The sequence below is a fragment of the Clavelina lepadiformis genome, chromosome 1, assembly GCF_947623445.1.
Source record: "Clavelina lepadiformis chromosome 1, kaClaLepa1.1, whole genome shotgun sequence".
NCBI lineage: Eukaryota > Metazoa > Chordata > Ascidiacea > Aplousobranchia > Clavelinidae > Clavelina > Clavelina lepadiformis.
In genome coordinates this window covers 17,989,088-18,015,370 of record NC_135240.1, presented here as the reverse complement: position 1 = coordinate 18,015,370, position 26,283 = coordinate 17,989,088, and the positions used below count along the sequence as shown (strand labels likewise).

The 26,283-nt window shown below is 33.5% G+C and overlaps 1 protein-coding gene across 5 annotated transcripts in view; it reads right to left on the bottom strand.

The window, feature by feature from the left end:
• Nucleotides 1–26,283, bottom strand: part of LOC143458455 (protein-methionine sulfoxide oxidase mical3b-like) — an 84,394-nt gene that overhangs the window by 26,954 nt on the left and 31,157 nt on the right. For all 5 annotated transcript variants that reach the window (XR_013117674.1, XM_076955317.1, XM_076955316.1 and 2 more), the window contains 10 exons: nucleotides 24,083–24,179; nucleotides 21,962–22,078; nucleotides 20,096–20,281; nucleotides 15,750–15,946; nucleotides 15,396–15,503; nucleotides 12,314–12,472; nucleotides 10,055–10,170; nucleotides 7,751–7,961; nucleotides 7,417–7,585; nucleotides 1,486–1,602 (listed from right to left, as the gene is read on the bottom strand). Coding sequence is in view for 4 of the 5 variants with exons in the window: in XM_076955317.1 (XP_076811432.1) it covers nucleotides 1,486–1,602; nucleotides 7,417–7,585; nucleotides 7,751–7,961; nucleotides 10,055–10,170; nucleotides 12,314–12,472; nucleotides 15,396–15,503; nucleotides 15,750–15,946; nucleotides 20,096–20,281; nucleotides 21,962–22,078; nucleotides 24,083–24,179 (1,477 nt within the window). In the remaining variant the exon portion in view is untranslated. The remainder of the gene's footprint in view (nucleotides 1–1,485; nucleotides 1,603–7,416; nucleotides 7,586–7,750; nucleotides 7,962–10,054; nucleotides 10,171–12,313; nucleotides 12,473–15,395; nucleotides 15,504–15,749; nucleotides 15,947–20,095; nucleotides 20,282–21,961; nucleotides 22,079–24,082; nucleotides 24,180–26,283) is intronic.

Here is a 26,283-nt window from a genome sequence, read left to right as displayed (position 1 = left end):
TCAAACCGCTGAAGTGGAAAAGGCGAATAATACCCTCCAAAAAACGCCTGGGGCACATCTTAAAATATAGCTGACATTTTCGCATACAGTAAGAAAGCAATTAAATATAAGTAATGAGCAACTGGTGGTTTAAATGGTGTTTTCAAAGACATAAAAACTTGAATGTGACTAACAAAAACTACTTGCTTTAAAACATTTTATTGCCTAAAATTTTAATACACAAAGAAAACAACTATGTATGTATATCCATTTTTACTAAACAATTTTTGAATAAATTCATTCATTCATTCAATTTGGTAATGCAACTGTCACTGTAGGTTAATGAACAAGAACTTTAGTTATGGATAAATGTCGTCAAAAAATCAAAAAAGGCTTCTGAGATAGGGCAATAAAGCTCTCATTCTTGCATCATACTACTGAAAATTAAACCATGCGCATAAAGCAAAAAAATGCCTGTAAACGGCAATAAAATTATGCGCTCTAGGAAACTGCATAACAATATAGCATAAGCAATACCATTTCGCATCCATTCAAAGTGATATTTTGTACTAAAAGTTGTGAGTTCATACCACAATCTTTTGAAAGTATCAAAGACGCTATCTTTATACGAGTTCAATTTTTTCCAATTTCTATTTTGAAAAGTATTGTATTGAAAATCATATGTTTGATTTTTCCGTGGTCCGACTATTTTAAAGCTATTTTGCTTAAAACTGTACTTTTTCAAGCCAACAATATTTTGACTACAAGGTGTTGCATAGGGCACATGCGAACGATCCCCATAGGATCTACCTACAGAGTAGTCAGACGTTTTACAATATGACTCATTCTGTTTTGGTGTACTATTAATTTTGCTGTCTGTCTTTTTTCTTCTGAATTGCATCCACACATGTGTTACACTGCGGAGCAGTGTCCACAACACGACACTGAGTATATTAAACAGCAGTGAAAGGGTGGTTTGAATGACAAACTTCACAGAGCCTTTGGAAACAACAAAAAGCTTATTGGTATCATATAATTATTAGAGTTTTAGCAACTCAGATAAAAATACAATGGTATATATAAAGGGAAGTACAAAATTATACTTTATTCTGAATGAATTAGTTGTTAAAAAGTATCACAAAATAATACACAAACTATAAGTATGAATATAAATTATAATTTGCACTAAACTAGGAAGTAAAAACTACTACACAGCTCTCAGTTCTCTTTAAAAACTACTATACAGATACAGGTCTTTTTAGGGCATTTGATCTATTTGTTGCTAAATACATTGAAAAATTCAATTGAACCGACACAACTATTGCTAATTTACAGTATTATTAATCACAACATTTAATCTAAGTAAGTTGATTTCAAACCTTTCGTGTTTTTATCATGATTCAGTATTTATTAATCTAAAGTACAGCATTCTGCGCTGTGTTCTAAATGAAAGAAAGAGATATTTGATAATTATGTGTTTGCTTACAATGATTTAGCTTAACTTACTCTTTTTATTTGGTGAAGTGCCGGCAGAATCAACAGCATCAATGCTATCCTTCTGCCGGGGATCTTGACTAAACGCATCAGAATGTGCGAAGAAGTGAGCACGGCAGAAGAATTTTCCTGGTAGCAATAAAAGGTCAATCAAATAGATAAATTAAATCTACAAACATTCTTGAACAAAACTTATCATCGTTACACTGTGAAAAGCTTTAACATTCTTACATGGACATTTAAAAAACCTAAGCAGCATTAGGTCCAAAGTAATAAAAAAAGACTTAATATGGAGCATGATATAATTTGTTATTTAGGTTGCTATTAACAACGTTTGTGATCATGCCCTCTATGTTTCCCTATGCACTTTTTGCATTGTTTCTAATATTCTTGGGTATATTATGTTGCTATTGAGTAAAATTTATTAAAATTCAAGAACTTAACCGTGTTGTGGGTTTGGTGACCATGCTAACCGACCATCTTGCAGCAGAATTGTATTATTGCAATTGTATTACAACCATCTTGCATGGCTGTGAAACCCTTGGGACTTGGTCAATTTTTTCCTGCTCATTAAATGTTCATGAGTATGTTCTTTATTGTGCAATAACAGTTATAAAAAGCGCTCCACACAAATAATGGTAAAAAATACTATGACCAATGCCAATATACTATGCTTGGCAGCTGGCACATTTCCAGCAATTTGACATCAAAATCAATGAAGAGATTTAATGTGAGAAGCCACCATATTTATACATACAGTATATATATTACAAAATTGTTTCTTGAGCCTACGTAAGTAAAGTAGTAAAGAACTTATTGTTATGTTAAGCGTTATAATGTAACTGTTACGTAATGATAAAATTGTGTTAAAAAAATTAATAATCAAGGTTCACAAGCATAATGAGCCTGGACCAGAGCCAATATAAAAAATATTCTCCAGGCCAAGAAACAGGATATAACATAATAATAGTACAATAAGATCAATTAATCAGAATATACACCACATTATATTCACATTTTATTGAAAGTTATAAAACAACAAGCCTAAACATCAATCAAGTTGTTTTTTTATGCCTATTTGTCAGACATGATCAAGATCATGTCCTTTGCGAGTGTCACTACCTCTGCTAGAAGAAGCGAAAATCCTACAAAGATGAAGCAGATTATCTTACCTCTCCCCATCCTCTTTATTACTAACGAATTACCTTACCCGCCGCTTATAAGACAGAAGAGCTTTACATGTTGGCTCGGCTAAAGATGCAGTATACTAAGTCCTACATGGTAGTTCAAAAGCTTCAGTTTGCTTTAAAGCTTGAAGGTTTTTAGGTCATTTTATTTTTCAGTAATTTTATAATTTATCAAAATCCGACATAAAATGCTTTATACATTTATGCAGTAGTCATATGTTAAAATACTTAAGGTGCATAGTTTCGCATATTATGGGCGAAAGGTAAAGGTAAACAAGATCAAGACATGGAAGTTAAAGGAGACAAACATTCAAAAGGCAGTAAGGAAAAGGCAAGAAACGTACTCACTGAAGACTTGGAATGGGATGAGGTCAATAACAGAGTGGCAAAGATCGTAAAAGAGGTATGTGGAGTGTCCAAGGGTGCTGGCTGAAAAGAAACTTGGTGGTGGAACAATGGTGCTGTCAAAAGGGCTCTGAGAAAGAAAAAGGAAAGTTACAAAAAATGGAGAAATGAGAGAAGTGAAGGGGCAAAAGCAGAGTATGTAAAATATAGAAACAAAGGAATATGGAAGGAATATTGCGAAAAGCTACTGAATGAAGAAAACCTGTGGGATAACACACTAGAATCTAAGGAAAATGTTGGACCCGTGAAGGAAATCACAGTTCAGGAGGTTGGGAGAGCGATGTACAAAATGAAAATAGGTAAAGCAGCTGGTCCAAGTTGTGTGCCAATAGAAGCAATTCGGCTAAGTAATGTGGAGAGCATCCTAGCAAAGATTGGTAATGGTATGATGAATGGGGAGGGAATGCCTGCAAGTTGGAGAAAGAGTGTGTTGGTTCCTTTGTACAAAGGGAAGAGAGAAGTGAAGGAATGTACCAGTTACAGAAGCTTGAAAATGCTTGAACATGCAATGAAGGTTTTGGAAAGAGTTTTCGAGGAGTGAATTCGTGAGAGAGTTGAAATTAGTGAGATCCAAATGGGTTTTATGCAAGGAAAAGGCACAGTGGATGCCATGTTTGCTGTGAGACAATTGATAGAGAAATACGAAAAGGTTGGGAAGGAGCTGTATTTCGTGTTTGTTGATCTGGAGAAGGCCTTTGACCGTGTCCCCAGAGAAGTGATTTGGTGGGCATTGAGGAAGAAGGGTGTGATGGAACCAGAAGTTAGAGCGGTGATGGAGATGTATAAAGAAGCTGAGACATCTGTGAAACTCGAAGGTGAAATGTCAGAATGGTTTAAGGTAGAAGTGGGGATCCACCAGGGTTCAGTGCTAAGCCCATTGCTTTTCGTAATTGTTATGGATGCTCTGACACATGATTTAGAAACAACAATGGAAGAGTTATTGTATGCTGACGATTTAGTTCTCATAGGAGATAGCAGGAAAGAGGTGGAGGAGAAGTTTGTTAGATGGAAAAGCGCACTGGAAAGCAAAGGTTTGAAGGTGAACACCAATAAAACCAAAGCGATGAGAATAGGTAGAAAATCGTCAAGGGGAGTAGTCAGTACTGTTGATCCATGCGCAATTTGTGGGAAGAGAGTAGGGAGAAATTCCATTCAATGCAGAAAGTGCAAGTATTGGGTGCATGAGAGATGTTCAGGTATCAATGGAAGACTGACGAGTGGAACGAATTATGAATGTGGCAGATGTAAAGGTTGTATTAGTGATGAAGAAGAGGAGAAATATGTAAAATTGGGAAGTGATGAGATCGAGCTTGTTAAGGAGTTTCGTTATTTGGGGGATATGATAGGGGAAAATGACAGTACTGGCAGGGCAGTGACGGCAAGAATACGCGCTAGTTGGAAAAAGTTTAAGGAATTGTCTGGTACACTCTGTGGCAGACTACTCTCTACCAATCTGAAAGGAAGGCTGTATAAAGCATGTGTAAGAAGTGTGATGTGTTATGGAGCTGAATGCTGGGCGATGAAGAAGGCTGATATCAGGCGAATGCAGACAACAGAAATGAGGATGATTCGAATGATGTGTGGTAAGACACTACGAGATGGGATTGCCAATGATGTGATAAGAGGGTGGACAGGTGTTGAAGATATTGAAGAACATCTGAGAGGACATCGTCTGAGATGGTTGGGGCACGTTGAGCGAATGAATGAGGAGAGCTTAATGAGAAGAGTACAACATAAGATGATTGAGGGAAAGGTGAAAAGAGGAAGACCAAAGAAAACATGGAAGAGACGGTGAAGGATGATATGACAAGGAGAGGTTTGAAGATTGAGGATGCCATCGACAGAGGAAAGTGGAGGCGTCGCTGCAGACAACTGGTTGACCCTGATGTTTCGGGATGAAGACCAGGCCTGAACAACAGGCGAATGGAAGATGATGATGATGTGCATAGTTTCGCAGTCAGCATTACTGCATTTTGTCACTGACGACACAATTTCTACTGTAATTATTAGCAAAAATGAAAAACTGATTCAATACAGAAACTCTTATCTGTCAATGTTTCCTTAAGCCATTCAGCTTAGCTTTATCAGGGCAAGAAGCAAAGAGTTACAAAACGGAGAGAACTTTAGATTTGTGACCACAGTTTTGGCCAACACTTCCTCAAATCTTTAATTCCCATCCAACACATTCAAACAGAAGGGAGAAGAACTCTTCAAGATAGTAAATACTATAAAATTGGATGGAAAAAAGATGGTATCAGAAAGCCAAAATATATTGGAAATAAAAATTGCAGTATGCTGTGATAATTAAGTCAGTGATTAGGAACAGATATGTAGGATGTAAGACAAGGTTGCATACTGTCTCCAGATTTATTCAACATATATAGTGAAAGAATCTTCAAACATTAAATAGTATTACAGAAGTAAAGAATGGTTTTAGAAACATCAACAAAATATGCCGATGATGCAATGTTGATAGCCAAATTGTATACATTTCTGCAATGTTTGTAGGGTAACTTAGTAAAACGTAAAAAACACAAAGAGGCTCATTCTAAATGCAAGGTACCCAATGGTGGTGCCGTAAGTTATGCCCAATATGTCATACAACAAACAACAGAAAAACAATTACTCAAGTAAACAGCTTTAAATATCTTGGGTACACTAGCACATTAAATGAATAATCTGAAACAAATATTAAGAAATATCATTGCAATTAAAAAAGAGATCTTTCCCAGAATGAAAGCACTTCTCAATAACAAAATATGTTAATGACTACAGAACAAAACTCAAACTTTGAAAGCATATGTGTAGTCAGTGCTTCTATATGGCTGTGGATGTTTGACAATAACAAAGGTTTTCAAAAATAAAACAGAAGCATTGAAAATGTAGTTATAATGAAAATCTCTCAAAATTCTCTGACAATTGCCCATTTTGTAAATACCAAATAAAAAAAACAACTATTGAGTACAATTAGGAATAGATACCCTGAATTTTTGGTCCCGTTTTGAAAAAGAAATGCTTGGAAAATTTGGTAATAAAACAACTCATAACCTACCTGGACAGCCTTAATAACTATACTACAACAAAACAATGCAAAACAATAACTTCGCACATTATTATACAACAAATCGGATTACATAACGTTCATCGATGTTTGAATCAAACATGGCACTTTTGATGATGAGATGCATTATGCACATGTCAAATCGAAGTCAAATTCCTTCCAAGGTCTCAAGGAGACGTACGATGCAGTGCCCATCCCTATAGCCTAGCCCTAGAGGCTACACAGCTACATGTAGCGAAAGGTACAGTAGGGAGCTAGTCCTCTGCTAGCTGTGTGTGTTTTAATTTCTGCTTCAACTGTTCGCCAAGCTAGAAGGTAGCAATTACCAATTATAAGTATTGGTACGACCCATGCAAGTGGCGAAACCTAAACCTACCAAATGTGAGGCGGGCTTTCTAATCACAAGGCCATCTCTTCATGCACATGAGGATGGTCAAAATAATATACCATCAAAAAAGCACAATTCCAGCGACAAGAATCCTGTTTCTGTAAACAGGTTGAATCGATAAACAATTAAGTAAATTTTGCAGATGGAAGTATAACAATATAATCTATTCAGTTGCATAAATACAATCTGAATACACTGTTTTCGACCTGGTGTATGCGTATTCATATTTATAATACACATGTGACTTGTCTGTATCCAATTATACATGTAAAGCTACTGAAGTACTTCATTTGTATTAAGTAATTCATACTTTTTGTATTACACAACAGAAAATATCTTTAATGTACAAACAGGTAGCTGCCTGATGATGCATGTCACTAAGATAATGAGCAAAAAAATTATTTGTGGGGCTCTTGCTTCTCATAGATGACAAAATCTATGTCAGAACGTAAAATTTAATTAAAAAAAAGAGTAGGTGGTGGAAATTTCATGCTGTTTACAATGGAGTTCCATTAGTAAGCTGGACTTTGGTGCTTCAAGGAAAAAAAGATTAACATTAACACAAAGTGCTTCTGTAAATATTTCCATAAAAATAAAAAACTTCTATAACATACTTTTGGTTTGAGTGTAAAAGCCATGCAATATTTTAGGTTAAAATTTACAGCTTAAAAATGAAATTTTATTTGCAGATTTTATATAAAAATGAAAAAATGTATTTAATACATAGTTTTGATTTGTTTTTAAAACTGACATTTGGAATACTGCCTGGAAAATTCCTCAGACTATGAATAGGGCACTACTTGGATTTTATTGGACATGACACCTATATAAATAGACAGTTGCAAGTTCCAATAATTAGAAAATAAAACACTTAACTTAAAAAAATTAATAGGCTAATATACCTGTCCTGGAAGAAAATTCATAGTTGCCATGACGTAAAGTAATACCACAGTGTGAGCAAATAAAACATTGCCTGTGAAAAAAGAGCCCTTCTGCGCTCATACGTTCCACAATAAACACGCAGTGGTTGCAAAAGTAACACAAATCACTAGCCTTTTCCTTGACTTTTGTCTAATACACAATAAGAAAAAACACATCAGTAAATGTTTTCATATATTCACAAATAACAATGGGCAAACTAAATACCACAACGAGCAAACTAATTACATACAGTACATACATATGGCTTCGATTACAATATTTACAAAATAATTTATATGTAAAAAAATTGAATACCGCCACTTGTCGTCTGCTGGATTTGGGGGTTGACTCAGGAGCATTTTGTTCAAAATGTGAAATAAGTTGATTGGATAAAGCACTAATTCGAGAACTTGCTCGCTGATGAACACCAGCTTCTTGATCTCCACTATTTTTAAGATTTAAAGGCGGCTGTTCTGAAACCCTTTTCAAAACATGAGGTTCTCTAGAAGCAGCAGTTTTGTGCATACTGTAGAAATATATCATAAATTACATGTGACATTTTCAAATAAAATGACATTTAAAGGTCTAACAAAATTATAAAAATTAAGGATATCAATAAATATATCATTAGAAAATCGTGTTTATTAACAATTATATAGACGCCAAGTAATTTCATGAATTCATAAATGCATTAGCAGCTAAGGATCTGACTACCTCGGTAACTTTAAACCATAACCACTCTCACATAGATGAAAATGACAATTACCAAAAACAAAGCGGAGTACTGATTCTCAGCCTATGGTGTAGACCCTTAAAGGGCTAACAAGGACAGAAATTGTTAATTGATGGTAGCAGAGACAGAAGTTTCCCGAAAAGCTGAATTCTAAAGAAACCTATTATTGTTGATGAACTTTGATACTGGTCAATGTATATAAACAAACCATAAAGAGAAACCAATTATTAGAAGTTGTGTTTTATGGATTCCGGCCGTTTTCAAAATTATTTTGCGCTCAAGCTCGCCAGATATTACATCCACAAAACTGCTGAATCAGGGCGACTTGAAATCAATTTTGAATAGTTCTAAAAGCTGGGTCAGGCCCAATAGCACTGTACTGGCCAGTTATCAGTCTGATTTGAATCAACAACTGGTTCTTGGCATGCTTGAGTTTTCTGAAATAGTATTCCCTATAAGTTATTTTACTGCATACAGACAAGACCAGATGATATATCAGTTTTCCATGCATGCACAAATCTTTGGTTATTTAAGCTAATACAGTACAAGTTTTTGCCTTGTATGTTTAGTATAAAGTGGCCTAAGTAGGAAATAGTTCGGCATGTACATTGATAAGTTATGTGTGTACATATGCCACGTTTTTTACTGTAGATTATTGAGATTGCCTAAGTTTTCAAGTTTATATGTCATATAACCTGAAAACCCATATAAACATTGTCGGTGGTATAAGTAAGGTTTTAACTATGCACCCAGCAAGAACTTACGGTAAGGATTGAAAAAAGAAGCCTATGTTGTAAGCTATGGTTGTAAGTATCAATAAAGAGCTCACTAGGGACAAGGCGAGAGGCCTACTGCTTAAAGAATAACTTTCATTTCAACCTTTGGGGTTAGTTACAAAACCATACGAGAGCCACTCTAATTTTGATGGTTTTGTGCTGTTAGAAAAAAAGACAAATAGCCTATTTTCTTGTAATAAATTACACCGGATTTTTGTATGTTAAATTAATACGATAACCAAATGTTCAGTGAAGTAACTGGCTGATGTTGAAATGAAAAACCAGTGTGACCTGCATTTTCCTTGTAATAACTCAAAATGTTTTTCAATGCAACATGCAGCCCTAGCCTATTCCCACTTGCCGCTTTTTTCGATCCTTAAGCTACTCTAATTCTGGTTATATAATTGAAACCTCACTAAAATAGGCAAAAATGAAGGAGAAATGGCATGTCTAAAAACTTGAGTATTCCCAATATGCTATAGTTGATAGTGTGGCATATGCATGCAGACTCTGTCATGTTTACACCATTTCATAATAAACAAGACAAAGGTAGTCGTTTGTACACCAAATTATAATAAATATTCAAAAACTAAAATTTTCACTGCTTGCTGCCACACCAAAATTTGTGTTTTAGCACACACAAAAACTGCAATTTACAGACGTAGTAAATATTTCATTAAAACATCTGAAGTCTATTGTCAGTCTGTCTATCTGAAGCTGAAAGTCTATTGCCAGTCCAAACCAATCTAAATGGTCCATGGCAAACATTTGCAGATAAATTGAGCGATTCAGAAACAATTTTTTCCGGTGGTTCTGGAGTCGACATTTGAGTTGGGTAGTACCTGGTGGTTTGTAGCACAAGTCAATTTGAAATTGGGCAGATTGCGAAAAAAAAATTCAAAAATTTTAATTCTGATTAATGGATACATTTTGAGGTAAATGAGGTATCATCATAATAACTACATCGTTATTAATTTATTTTAAAACATAGTTGTTTTGGCATTGCAGTGGCATTTTAAGAAATTTATGTACAACGATGTTTAAACTAATTATAATTCGCTAAAACCTCCAGCAAAACATGTTTGGCTGTGCATGTTAACAAAACATTACCTGACATTTTCTTTTTCGACACTTTTTAGCTGCGTGCAAGGTGGTTCTTGATTAGCATGTCCTTTTTTTTTGAAAACTCCAAATTTTTTCTTTTTTGAATAGTCTTCCGGTTTGACCTATGATAAATCAAAATTAAATATGGTAACTATAATGGAATAAGACATTGTGGAATAACATTTTGTTTGAAATCCAGAATTTTGAATCTTATTTTTAAATACAGTTCTTAATCAATAACAATGACAGTCGTTCTTCGTAAATGTTTGGTATGAGAGACTATGACAGGTTCTTTCATGAAATTCTTGCTTTAATTTCTCCTTACTTCTAAACCAGAATTGTTGGTTAATTTGGGCATTTTTTGTAAAACATCCACTATGATCAAGGTAAATACATGTAAACTAAAGCCGTAAGGATAAATTCGCACAGAAGCCTTGAACAAATAAATTTTATGTTTGTTTAACTAGCCAGTTCGCTCTCTCCCCTGCTTAGTTATGTTACACAAACGTAAAAAGTTTTCATTCGAATACTTTGTGAAGGTCGATAATAATGAGTCACCGTTTGAATGATCATTTTTCTACCCAGAACTTTTCTACATTCTGCCATGCAGATAATTGTTATTGCCACCGTAAATAGCTCAACCATTGTAAATTGGCTTTGCTTACAATAAACAATGTGAACCTTGGCTCTCATGGTGCACTGAACCTTTGAAAACCAAACACAATCTTCAACAGCGATAATAATTTATATACAATGAAGAAATCTTGAACATACCATGACTGCATTCTAATATCAGCCGAGGTGATAAGTAGCCTTTATTGTATATTTGAGTATCGTTTTGTGTGGTACAGTAGTGACAAGGCGGAGTTTAATACAAGCGACTGATATTAGTTCAAACTGTTTCATAATTAAAAGCCGAGCTAAGCGATACCTAAAATGTATTATCATAACTAGGGCGATTATTTTTTGACTTGTCAAAAAAAGTCAAAAATTTGTCAAATTTACAGCGTTAGGTCAAAAATTGTCAAAATTGTTTAAAAAGTTAAAATTTTTTACCAAGTCAAAATTGTTTAAAAACTGCATTGTCGTGGTGTCAAAGAGGTTGCACTGTAGGTGAACTTGTCATTTTACATTGTACACCTTGTAGCCTACTTTATACTGTTGTAAATCGGCCATTGTCTACTTATTGTGAATCAGCTCTTGCTTCGGTTTTGCTTTAGATACATCATGTATTTTTAGTTTAGATCAGTGTTTCTTAACCCTTTTTGGATCACGAACCCCTAAAACATTCTTTGAAAAGCTATGGACCCCTTTGAAAGAAACACATTGCAAATGTCGAATACTACAATGCCAGACTTGCAATAGTAGAGTAGCCATTATGTATTATTGCATCACAAAGGCGGTTTCGCAATTGCTCAAACTAGTGGAGGTGCATGTTTGGCTGCCGTTGTGGCCTGATGAAGTGGAATCGTGGACAGATTAAAATTTGTGGAACCCTTAATGCATCTTCTCGGACCCCTTGGGGGTTCATGGACCCTAGGTTAAGAACCCAGGGATTAGAGTGTTTTGACAAATGTATTGAACAGTTTTTGTTGTGTTTTAGTTGCATTTTTGGCAATGATTTGTAATTAGCTCATTTCCCTTTTCAGAATAGGCTAGGTCTGTGTTCAGATTTTTGCCCTTCTTTATTACAATAAATTTTAACTTTTTGTACAATAATGCGTAATTTAACTACTTGATTTCTTCATTCGTCAAAATTTGTCAAAAATAAGTTTTTTAATGTCAAAATTTGTCAAAATTTTCAATTTTTAGGTCAAAAACTTTCGTTTTTAGGTCAAAAAATAATTGCCCTAATCATAACACTTGTAGCAAATCACACATTACCGTGCAAATGCGATTAAACCTGATGAACAACAAATTCATGTAAGCAAAGAGTAAATGAAACCAGACTTTTACATTAACCACCACGTTTACTGATACCATTTATAACAACTTTGTACGAAAAGTTTATACGAAGTAAATTAAAATGTCAGTGGGCAGTAATTCTGATCAGAATAATATCGGTTCCAAAAATGAGCACCAAATAGTTTTAGATCTGCCATAGTAAACTACCATTAATACTTACTATAAATGACAAACATGAATTTTTAGACTTACAACATTAGTATACGCATCTTGGAAGTTTATCTGGGCAAAATGAGGTAAGCTTTTAAAGATATATTTCAAAAATTAAACACAGTGCTGATCTATTTTAAGATACAGAACCTGCAAGGACTGACGCTTTATGTGTTGTGTAAACCGTGTAAGCAAACCGACAGGAGATGTTGAATTCGGAGTAACAGGATGCTTATTTCTTTCTTTCATTACTCCTTGATCTTTAACATTATCAAACACAGGAGACTCATGCTTGAAGACTTCATAAAACTAATAAAAATAAAGTAATCCATTTGTTAGTATAAAGTAAAGGTTATGGTACATAACATTTGATCATAAAGCTACTATACAGATGAAAATGTTAACACAGATTTTTTAAAGGAGATATAAGTTCTCAGCCAAGTCCCGCTTCTATATACAGATCGACATGACAGTTTCAAATAAAACAGGATCAAACGACAATACGTGCTTCACTTTAAAAGGTTTTTTGGAAATTTCCGATTGAAGTAATCCTTAATCTGAAAATGGGCGGTTATATTATTTACGCTCATTGTAAATATATTATGTCTAAACATTTCAGAATATCTGCTTAGATCAGGGATGTCTTAACTTTTGTTTACTGAGGGCCATACACTAAGAAGTTAACTTGTGGTCAGGTTATTCACTATTAGTGGAGATCACTGCTTTGCCCACTACGTAATAAAGATTTTGAAGACTAATCGAACATTATTGGTGAAATCCGTTTTGTAACAGAAAATGTTGAAAGGTATTAAACACCGCCTTTAAAAAAGTTACATTACAATGTTTTATTCCAAGTAATTTTATCAATTTTATTACAAAAAAGGGTAGATGTAGAATGTCAATGGACCAGGGTTTTTAATGGGAGCAGTGATGCTGAATGGTGCTTCCTTGCTTGTAAAGTCTAACCAAACTTGAAATTTTTTACACTCGCTTGCTTTGTTGTTTTGTTCATGTTGTATTTTTACTGATACAGAAGACTGTAAAATTTGGTCATAGCCAACATGTAAAACTGAAAACTAAACTCAAACCAACACAATTAAGACAAGTTGACTATTTACTTCCGCAATGGGAAAATGCCCAACAGAAAAACGCTAATTACTACCAGAGAGGCGTGTACATGTTATTAGAAAACACAAGTCCTCGAGGGAGCAAACACATCACGGTTCTATAACAGAAATCGTATCAGTTCATGTCTTCATATGTGTTATATGATTCAGCCATATGTGTTATATCAATAACAATGGTGGCATGTCAATTCAACCCCGGTCAGCTCAACCTTGGACTACTCTATCTCGGTCAATTAATTAGACAACTAACTAACTAACTAACTAACTAACTAGACTGGCTCTTGTGACCCCAAACAAATTTGCAAGTAATGCATATAATTGCTATTGTTAAGCATGATCACTGTTGTGCAATATCTGCTCAAAACGTGCCGAAACTTAAGCAATTATTCAGTTAATGAATGCAAGTTTTCACTATAAACCTTTGGAAAATTAGTTTGCAACTGACTACTTTTCAGTTAGCTATATTTTGAAATAGCCATTACTCTTGAGTTTCCACCACCATCTTCTATCTTTAGCCAGGAGTTACTCGTGGATGGCCACAGGCCAATAAAAACATGTGGTATGCCACAGTTAGCCTGCAGATCTTAGTCTGGACACGCCTTTTTGAAAGTTTTAGGCAAATTCCAATCGAGTTAGTCTTGTGATTAATCTGAAAATGGACACTTTCTTTTTTTCACTCAGTATAACTATCCTAGCCTATAAAACTATAAGAAATTTCTTCAGTAAAAATTTTGGCTAAAAAAATTCCAAATTTGCTTCTAAGCTTGCGAAAAACCCACCAATTTTTTAAAAAATTCATGCTAAATTGCCGAAATACCAAGATTTGAAATTTTAAACAATGGGGAATCTCCTTTGAACATTAGTTAAAGAAAAAGTGAAGTGAATGTTTAATTGCACTTTTATGCAAAGTGCACCTGCTATAAGTAACTCTGAACATAGTTAAAAACTAGCTAAATATATCCCTTGCAAATCCGAAAAATTTATGGTGAACCCCGATTTTGGGCTGTTATTTTCATACCACGTGATCTAACAAACAATAGTTATTTATCCCAGTGTACTTTAGATGGAGATACATAAACAGCCGAACCAAGTTTCATTGTGTTATCGTAAAACAAAATTTCCCTGTATTATTTTTAGAGCCACATTAAACAGAAAATAGACACACTCTTCTATAGTTGTTTTCACATGATTAATTTGATGTTTTTCGTGACAGCCTACGATTATGGTATTAATTAACAAAAAATTAATCAAAAGTATCAAATTACAAAAACAGTATGTGTAATGAAAATTCCTTTGTTAACTCGCCTCGTTTTATCTTGATTACTTGTGTTTGTCTCTGCTTCGCGCATTCCTTAGTCGTAGACTAAGATTACTCCACGGTTCGTATTGTCACAAACGAACATCTTTTGAGCTGTGAGGTTGTGTTGCTTTTCTACTATTATTGTTTTACTATTATTCTATTATTTCAGATGAATGATTTACGTTAAATAAAGCTAAGAATAACAGCATCATTTAGTACAGTATGCAAGAAAGCATGATTTTTTCAAAGCATCCCAAGTATCCAAGTATAATATAAATTGCCTTGTGTTTCCTTATCACATGACCAAAATTAATTTTCATCAAAGCGATATGCCAGGCATTCATGGAGTTTTCCATCACAAAAGTTTAACAACAAGGCAACAAAGGTCAAAGGGGTTATTAACCGCTGAAAACTGCTTATTTTCAAGGTTTTCAGAGATTTCCTGAAAAAGTAGTAATGTGATCATGCTCATATGAAGAACCGAGACTTTTCTAAACCCCATCCATGTACAAAATGTTGAAGTCATCTGAGTTTATTTAAATGAGTTTTCGTGTGTAAAAAAGTGTCAGGACATCATGATGATGAAAAATAGAAATGACAAAAAAATATGAATCATAGCTGTTCTATTTCGGTCAGCAATATCGACAAAAACAATTATACCTATTGAAATCTTCTCTTTTAATCCATAATTATTATAATAATAATGCAAAACACAAGACTGTAATCAGCAACAAGTCAAATCCATAAACTGGATAGAAAACACAACTGGCTTCATGCAATCTTTTAAACAAAAACTTTAATTTACTTGCGAAACATAAGTAACCATCACAAGTTTGTCCACAATCTCAGCTTCCATGTCTTTTCCAGTCAAAACAGGTAATATTCCAAGACGTTTTTCTGCTATATCAAAAGCCTTCAAAACACATATAAAACAGGTTGGCAATATTTTAAGTGACTAAACATATCAATCTTAAACTTGTACAAACACTTTTCTTGCAATGCCTAGTGCAATAGTCGCTTCCATATTGAGTTCCTCCCACAATATTTCGGCAATGCTACTAGAACTTACTAAAACTGTAAAGATATGTTTTCCTTTAAGCCATTTTGAGGCAATCAACTAAAAGCCAAACTTCAAAAAATGAGTCATTTATAAACTCACCAACTGGTTGTTTCCTTGAACATTTGTTGCATCCAAGTTCTCCCAAGAAATAAGATCAGGTCGAAAGTGATGTATTATGGCACAAAGGGCTAAACCATTTTTCCATGATGTGGTCATATTAATCACATTGACACCATCGTAGTGTTTAGTGACACGTTGACACCATGATATCAGTTTGTTTGATTTCATGATAGAAGCTAGCAACAAAAAAAACATGAAGTAATACAATGATCAAAGACTATTTACGTGTGGACAAAAGTAACTTTTCTCAATTGAAATTTTATTACCAGTTTTTTTTGTCTTAATACCAGTAAAATTTAAATGAAAATTTACAAGAGAAGAACTTTACAGGGATGTTGGGCTTCTGTAAAATTTTAACGTAGTGCACCATAGAAGTATGTAGGCTCATGTAAACATGTTCTGATTTGGAGTCAATGCATATCACATAAGGAATTTAATAACTTAATTTATACCACAGAATATTATTGAGGTCATTCAATCAAGCATAAAAAACATCACAGCGAAATACACATATTTGCAAAATAATCATGCATAAATGCTACCAAAGACGTGATACACCCCACACCCTGCATGCTCGATATTCTGGTGTCCTAATTTCCTTCACATTGCGGCTATTTTTTAAAATTTTACCGATGTATGCTTTACAAATAGTGCTGCACGTAACTCGAAATTAAATTATGTAATTTACATGCCACTTGACAGTAAGATATATAACATAATTTTTCCTGCAACTGCGCCCTTTTTTTATTGCAATACTGAGGTATTAATGTTGTATATTGGCAAACAGGTTCATATCACAAGTAATTGCTTCATATTGAGTTTCAGTTCTGCACAATTTGAGTCTCTTTTCTATGGCAGTCATTAAAACTTTCCAGAAAAAATTGCGTTTTTGTCATGTTTTATGTTAAGGGCAAGTTGAAATGCAAATAAAGGTTATTTATTGTAGTCGTTGTTAATCAAACTTATTTTCTGACAAATATTTTCTCAAACTTAATTGCTTACTACAACTTTTTTGAAGTTACACGGTTTACAATGCAAATTTCCAACATATTAATGCGATTGGTGTTAGAAAATGTGCTGGAGTGTAAATAGTTTTAACTGCTAAAAAGAGTGGGAATGTGAGCGACAAACGAGCGCAAGCTTTTCTTTATCGACAAAAAAACACAACAAATCGAAACCACGAGCTACACTCTTTTTTTCATCGATGAGCGATAGCTAAGCTCTTGCCCAGCTCTGCTACTAAGCCAAAATATCATTGCAACTTCAGCTATTCATTTTCATCTCCAAACGCATATTGCATAGAAATAATTGTGCATTCTGGTAATAGGAAACAAATGTCCCTATTTTTGTCTGTATTTTAAATGTTTTGCATTTTATTCTGTTTTGGTCAATTTAATGTCATCTATCAAATATTATATATTAAGTAAATTATGCATATTAACAATTAAAAAACTGGAACATGGACATATCTTATCTTATTTCAATAATATATCTAACATATCTTATTGAACTAAAACTGCACCAAACAGAGCTAAATGTAAGCCTATGTATGGTCATATATATATTATACTGTATCATAGAAAACTAAATTTTGTTCCATATACACTTGTAAAAACTATAACACAAATAAGGTAAGTTTTTCACAGTAGAGTCCATGTATAATCAACCAATTTTTTTAAATTTTGTAACCACTAGTCATAGATTTTGATGGTTTGGATATATGTTGTAGAGCTTTTAAAAATTTGAAATTAAAATTATTTTTTTTAAATATCTCAAGCCGTTTTTCTAGTTATTGCGATTTGAAATTTCCACCACTTGAGGGAGCAATAGTCAGCAATGGTCACGGAGCAATGGTTAGGTTGGTGAGCAATGGTCACGCTTAGTGATTTTACTCAATATCTCTATTTCTGAAGGTAGAAGAATGAAACAAATGTCGTTTTTGGGGTCAGGGAATTCATTTCAGCAGTTAAAAAGTCTCTTAAACATCTCCTTCACGTGATAAATTAGAGTTTTTGAATGAAAATCAAAGGGTAAGTTTATGACGCAATTACAAAAATAACAATGATCTCTGAATCAAAATTTTTGAAGTTTTTTGTAGAATGGTTTAAACATTTTCATATACCCAAAAATTGGGAACTTGTTTTTTTTGCACTTAAAAAGAAAAACGAGTTTGAACAAATGCACTACATTTTATAACGTCAAGTTTGGATCAACAGACACTATCATTCAACAATAAAAGATGGTGGCACATGCAACTGATATTTTTTGAAATTAATTTTATCTATCACTATATTAATATTCTTATGTTTTCATAGATATTTTGATTAACATATTACAATTGATATTCTGCTAAACATTAAGCCTGTTTCATATCACAATGGAATGGTGAAGCTCTGGGATTTTACTGCAAGAAGATTGTCACAAAACTTATTAAACAGCAAAAATGGATCTAATTTCTTTTGAAAGAAGTTGGTCGTCCACAAGAGCTACTGCTATGGAGAACTTGTCTAAGAGATAAATCTGGGCACGTTTTCAACATATGCATGCACCACAAGAAGACCTTTCGGGGACCAAGATTTGAGCACAGGTTTAAAATGTGCTGTGATATCTACAAAACACATAGAAAAAAAGTTAAAGGTAGCATTCTAATTACACTTGAAATTGTAAAAATGATGGAAAATGATGACTATTGATCTGTGTGAAACCTGGATGGCGTGTTTGTGTGACTTGTTTTAAAAGATTTTTAAATCCACGACAAATTGCTTGATCAGTCTGAGTCTAGTTCAACTACATCTAGTTCTGCAAGCATGTACTCGACTTCTGATAGTGAAACGAAGTTAAATCTTCATCGTGAATCAGCAAAGAAATCACTGAATACAACTTTCTATTCAGTTGGTTTGTCTGCAGTTGCACAATCACACAGTCTACCGACAACACATATGTAAAGCAAAAAAGATGTCCAAGGTTTCAAAGCAATTAGAAAAATCTTTTGCATCTGTCATTGGAATAGAAAAAGACAAAATGAGCACTCAAGAAAACACACGCACAAAAAAGCTAAATGAAATTCAAACGCTACAGAATAAAGTAAATGACCAAGATTTGTTAATGGAAGACAAAAAAGATAGTTTGTGCAAACTTGTACATTGACAAAGTAAGACTCCTTACACTGAAACCACAATCCTGGTGAATTAAACAAACTGCTGCCTATTTTGGTGAATCTGAATATTTGGTTAAGCGAGCAATAAAGCAAAAAGAATCTAATGGAATATTGTCTCAACCAATTATTCCAGGAAGAAACGAAATATCTGATGGCACTAAAGCTGTTGTGTTATCCTTGTATGAAAATGATGAATTCACTCGTTTAACGTCTGGAATAAAAGATTGTGTGAGTGTTTCGAAGAATGTCCATCAACAAAAGCGGTTAATTCTGTGCAATTTAAAGGAACTATATGCTACATTTTGTAAAAATAATCCAGGCCATAAAATTGTTTTTTTTTAAATTTTGTTCCCTACGCCCAAAATGGTGTGTCTCAGTTTCTTCCAAAGCTAGTCATTCAGTCTGTGTCTGTATCCAATACCAAAACTCAATTCTTCTAGCTGATGCAGCCAACAGCAATCAAACATACAAGACGCTAATCAGCAAAGTGTGCATGTTGCATCACAGCATTGTGTGCAATGTAGAGAACAAAATGTGCATGTTTCATAAATGTTATCAATGCTAATGGACAATGATAGTTAATTTGGAAAATTTGATTTGAGAAATGTTAACCTACGTTCTCTCTTAAGATTTTTAGCCACATTATAAATCTATTATGACTACCTGAAGTCTGAATATTCTATCATATGTGAGTATAACTAGCAATTAAATTACCTGGGAGTAACAACGATATCAGAATTTGCCTACAAAGCATTGCTTGTGGGCAGTTAGTTGAGATTATGTCTTGCATCAATTTCTATTTTTGACTTGCATAAAAATTCAATTTTCCAATTTTATGAAGTGTCTTTGCCTTTAGCCCCACTGGATCAATTAGGTACAAGTGTGACAGTATCACAAATAGTGCAGTTGTTCAAACTCATTTTTCAAACCCAATTTTTGGATATATGAAAATATTTGAACTCAAACTCATTTTAAGCAAGTAAGTTTTGCAGCTAGTGTCAGCTAATAAGATAACTCTATATATTATAGTGATAAGGTTTTATATAGTGTAACTATCATAAAAATTCGATACAAAAATCATACATCCTTGCCTATCTAAGCTTAACAAACAGGCAAATTGAACTTGTTCAGCTATGAAATAAGTTCCTCAGTTGAAATAAAAGTATACCTTTCCTAGTGAGAGGTGAACCTGATGATGTGTGTTCAGGCACTGTAGTGACTTTGATATTTTGTTCTGAATTTAGGAAATGAGTAATATTTGCTTCACTGAAATCACCATCCTTGATATAAAGACATGCCACCTGATTCACATTCACAGCTTTTCGGTTAAGATTTATGTATCTTGAAGATGGATCTATATATGGAAAATATGTATAAGTTACGAGATATATAAAGCATGGTAAAAAGAAGTATTTTTAGATTAAAAAATGTTTGCATCATTCCTTTATTGTCAATCAAAGTTACAAGGTCAATAATTATCTGAAAAAGTAGAAGTTGTAGCTCATTCTTATGTGGTCAAGTAAACAGCCTAACCCTGAAAACATGGTGTAATTAAAAAATTGTCCTAACACTACAAGTGAATCTTGAAATGTTGAATTGCTCCTTACCACAAAGACACTTAGTGGTCAAAAATATTATTTTCATCCTAAACTCAAAAACTGCTAACCCAATTTTTGTCAAATTGGTTCAAACCAAATTTTAAAAAAGGTTCAAAAAGTCTCTCGCACTTGACGTTGCATTGTTCTAACAGCTTGAAGTCTCTATCTAGACACTAGACTTAGACACTTGAGACTTTGCAAATATTTGTCAACCAAATTTCCTAGTTGTTGCTTGCACAATTTCAACGAGTATCCTGCAAACAAGAAATTCGGGACTGACACAGCTTTCCGTAGGGAGATCATTGTCATCATGTTACACTTTCTCTGATGCATAGATGTCAAGCATGGGTCTGCCAGAAGTATAAATTTTAAGAGACAGTTGGAAAAATTTAAAAGACTATTTCCATCTCTCAAAACACCATAAAAACACACAATGAAATTTGGTGCATTTAATTGCAACACTAGTGTTGTCAGGTATGAGGTAAATTGCCATGGCGTAACGCATAACAACATTGATATATCTCTAGCTTTGCTACTGACTAAGTGACCTGCTACTATCTGTAGTTCCAAATCGTTTAATGCTATGAACTTGTGCTAAAAACTGAAAAACTCAAAGCAAGATAAACCAACTACTGCTCTATCCCTGCTATTGATCATTGCATTGCTGTGATAAATCTTGCATGGTTTTTAATTAAAGTTTAATCGACTGTAATGCAACCTTCAACAAACAGAAAATAAGGTTAATAACTATAATACCTAACACATAAGAAAAAATAATAGCCTACCAAAATTAAAACAATAATGGTAGCACTGAATGTAAGTCGCCATCGCACCTCCATATTTAGAGTCAGTGCACAGCAACACAATATAATATTAGCTACATTTATTATAAAAAAATATTACAAAAGTACTGGCATAAGATTCTGCGCTCCAGATTAATGAAAATTCTAAAAGTCTAATTCTAAAAAAATTCTATATTTGTAATGGTACCATCAAAATCTGCTTGTTCTTCTCTTACCAATAATGTAAAGTCAATATAGCCAAACATTGCACTTAAAACTTGTAATAAAAACAAAATTATTAACTAGTTGACAAGACAACATTGCAACTATCAAAACTAAAGCACTGGCCTTCTCCCTTACAACCTAACAGTAGAATAAAACCTCTTGCCCAGAAACCCCAATCACATTAAGGGCGAGTTATCACAGGAGGCATTATAAGCCTCAGGGATAATTTACATATAACGGCATAACCTATTAAGCTGTATACGTATAGATGTATCGGAAACCTATTGAAAATAATAAGAGTCAGAAGTCACATTCAGGTAAAATATTAATAAAATACAAAGCTACACGTTACAACACTGACATCATGTTGCGCATGTCACTGAAGTGAAACAATCAAGAACGATATGTGTTTAATACTTATTTACTTACCGATGGTGTAATCACTAAAATTCTTTGCAGTAGTTTGTGGTGTTGTTTGATGCAATATTCTGTAAACTGACTCTCGTTCAGCTAAAATCTCCAATTCAGCAGAGTTTGATTTGGATGCTATGTATTGTAAAGAATGTCATTAATTAGGAAATATAATTACAACATAACTAACAAAAAAAACTTTCCAGAAATATGGTAAAAAACACTACTGTAACAAAAATATCAAACAACAAGTTGTATGTGAATGTGTGAAAAACGTTTTAATGAATAACTGGAGATCAATTTTAAATAGAGTTCTTGTCCTGCTTATTTGGCTGATCACTGTTAACTTATGTTATTAACTTATTATTTATTTTTATTATTTATAATAATACATAGCCATTCCTTAGTCCACACAATATCAGTTTTCAACTTGTAAATCATGTCTACTTGCTTATATATTCTTTCATTACCAACTGTTTAGTTTCCTAGGAATATAAAACAACTACCGAGCTTGTATCTTTCCAAGCAGCACTATTTAATTGCCTCAAATGATATACTGTACTCACAACGTAAAGCTTGTATTGTGGAGAACGAACACCACACCATCATTTGTGGAAATGTCACAAGTAGAATGGCTCAGAAGGCAAAAAAAAACAGCATGGACAGTGATATTTATCCTCGAACTGAAAAAAATCTTTGCACGACTTTAACTCAATCACGATTCCTTATCGCTTGAGTCCCGGTTACCTAGCTAGGCTTTTTGCAAGTTTCAATAGACACAAATGTTTTAGGTTTTTTTTTGATTTTCTTATAGTATATTGTATACTATGTTACATTTTATATTATATTTTTTACATTGCCCAAATTTGGAATTGTTCATCAAGACCACTGTGCAAAAGTAATGAAAGCTAATGCCTTCCCTAAAGGCATTAAAACGGTAGGTATTACTGTTAGTGTAAAACACATTATTGTAACCCTGCATTATTGTGAGCCCAGTGTTCTAACCACTTGGCTACCAAGCCGACACAAATAAACTTGACAAAATAAATTATTAGTAAGCAAATTGCAACTTTTAATTTGCACACCACGGCACACATCAGCAAAACATAACAAGTGAACTTAAACTCTTCCCATTTTGTTGCATAGGTCAGGAATATGCTCGTAGTGAAGCCTGTTTTATGATGTCTCAAATGGTCAATTATGAAATCATGACTGGAATTGTTCATTTCTGAGTGCTTTGCTGAAGGTTTTGATATCATTCATTAAACATTTAACTTATTCCAGGTAGTTAAATCTGTATCATCTTAAAAATGCTGATATGACATATAACTTTATGACTTAACCTCCAGTATTCATCTATAAATAAATACTCAAGTTAAAATTTTTAAAAATGCTACAAAGGAATTACGTGGCTGACAGACCATTCTTCAATTAAAATTAATTAATTATTAACGGTTTTGATATCACATAAAGGAATGCATCACTGCTAAACTATTCACTTTAGGCTGAGTTACCTATGTCAAATAAATTGTTAATAATTATGAAGGCTTACTTGACAAACTAGGTGGGGGTGCAGCCCCTGAAAACTCCTGAATTAGGCCCAAAGACCCTAACCATTTCAAACAATTGAAACAAGTTAAAGACATATCAAAATGCAGATCAAGTTAAACAACTGTAAAGGTGATAGCAAAACCAAAAAGAACTATTACCATAAGAATGCTGACATATATTCTAGCTTAAGCTTATTCTAACTGGATATTGTTAGAATTATGTACCATTTCGGACTTCTTTAAAAATTTACCTTAAAAACAATCTACTATTTCGGATCTTTTTTTATAATTGTTTTCTTTATATTTTTTAAAACTTTATTGTATATGTTTCTTTATACGTGTGCATTGTGCAAGCATATTTGATTTAATGAAATGTTCAAATATTCAAAACAGCTTCTTTCCCACTGAAAGATAGCATAACAGCAAAAGATGAGGATCAGGTTTAGTTCAATTAAGGTAAGTATCACACAGTGCAACTTGTCAACAATACAAAAAATGAATATCACTAAAGAAATAAAAGTATGAATATATCTATTATGGCAAATATTTTTTAAGATAATATTTCTAAAAGCAAATCAAAGATTTTCACCTATAGAGTTGCAAGAAGCCCATTGCTTTGTCATCCACACAGTGTCAAATGCAGCCAAAAACCCACGTGCACATCCGGTTCCCATTGGCCAGAAAGGCTGAAAAAAAATCAAAAAATGTTCACAAATGTAAGTAGAATGTTTACTACAATCACAACAGCAAAGCCAAAAAATCACAATAATCATATAATTTTTATTAATACTTCCATAGTAATTATACGTAGAGAGTATTACTAATTAGCAGTTAAGGTGGCAGCAAAATGAATGCGATTGCATCGCTGCACGACAATGCAATCACAAGATAAAATGGTGATTTGCAAGGAAATTTAATTATATGATATCACCTCTATCGTTGCATGCACACATATGTACGACTATGCGTAACGCATGAAACACCCTTAATCGCCAGAAATAAACTCTAGCACTGAATAAGCCGAGTCATTTCCATAATATTCATACTATTTTCATATGAAGTCAATGTGAGGCTGCTGCTTGCTCCAGACAAAAAAGGAACTGTTAGGCAAAAGACTAGCCACTTAGGATTTTGACTTTATCGATTGTCCATATGTTACAGTAGAAAGTTAGCAATTTTTTCGTGAACATACCAAGACAGTCTTAAGTCATAACCACATAATTACTAAAATATTTACGATGAACTTTATTACTAAATTCAACATTTATGGTGATACACCAACTATATTTCTTTGTAACATGCCAACAATGACCCTTTGTTTTAAGTTACCTAGTGTGTGAGCTACGTCAGTTGCTCAATAATAAATAACCTTTGCTTCTTATCAAACGAAAATGACATGGAACAAGAAAACAACATTACTACATCACAAACGTCTATTAGGAATAAAATGAGGAAAGAGAAAACATCACACACACTTACCACTGGTTAACTTATCTTTTTAAACCATGCACGTAAAATAAAATCTTGCAGTGGTACTTGCTGATAGCTTTTGAAAGCAAATCCAGGATCATTAAGGTTTTTATATTTGAAAGCATAAACGTTACTAATGAATTGGAGAATTTAAATGTTCATTACCGTCTTTGCCAGAGTCGGCATTTTTAGTTGAATGTAAACAATTGTTATTTTTGAACAAAGTTACGAGGTCAATAATTATTATCTGAAAAAGTAGAAGTTGTAGCTCATTCTTATGTGGTTAAGTAAACAGCCTAACCCTGAAAACATGGTGTAATTAAAAAATTGTCCTAACACTACAAGTGAATCTTGAAATGTTGAATTGCTCCTTACCATAAAGAGACTTAGTGGTCAAAAATATTATTTTCATCCTAAACTCAAAAACTGCTAATCAATTTACTTGAAAACCAATGATCTATTGCAACTGGCTGCTCCTAAGTTTTGCTAGTGGAAGCTTAATTAGGCACTTTAAAACCTATCATTTTTTATCCATTTGCAAATAAACGCATTAAAAGTACTGAGTAAAATTTGTTGCTAGATCTTCAACAAAATTTCATGTTGAGCTTGAGGAATGAAATCATGAATGACAGCAAAATTTAAGAACATCAGCAATCACAAAGAACAATTTATGCTATAACATTAAAAATGTACATATAGGTTTATTGTCAACGGCTATGTCATTTTCAAATAAGAGCGTGGCTAACATAACGGTATCCTTTAGTTCAGGCTATGGCATAATTCGCAGTTAATCATGGTGATTTTTAAAATGTTTCATGATTTTCTTGCATGGCTAACCCAATTCGGAATACCCTTGCCCAATCAATTTGAACACAGCTTCTAGACAGTTTTCTTTATGTACACTGCCTTAGCCTATCTTAAAAAGAACCGTTAAGATTATGTTGCAGTAGTGCATGATGTGTAGTTTTGTACATCTTTGGGCTACTTTTCCTGCAGCCTAAACCACTAGCTATTTTGAATACAACTTGCTAGGACATTTTTGCTTCTGCGTGTAAAAAGAAAAATAGCAAACCTAAATCGGGCACAGCCTTAAGTGCTTCCAATGAAAAAATGATACAAAAAAGTAAAAAATATTAATTGTTTTGGCACAAGATTTGAAAACTAAACTGGTGTCAACATTTTTTTATTTGACTTGATCAAAATTTCAAATAGCGATACCCTACAGCCATTGTTTATAGCTGTGTATTAAACTTCCTTATTTGACACAAAATGCAAAATTAAATTATTTAAACAAATTTGTGAAATGATAGAATTAAAAGG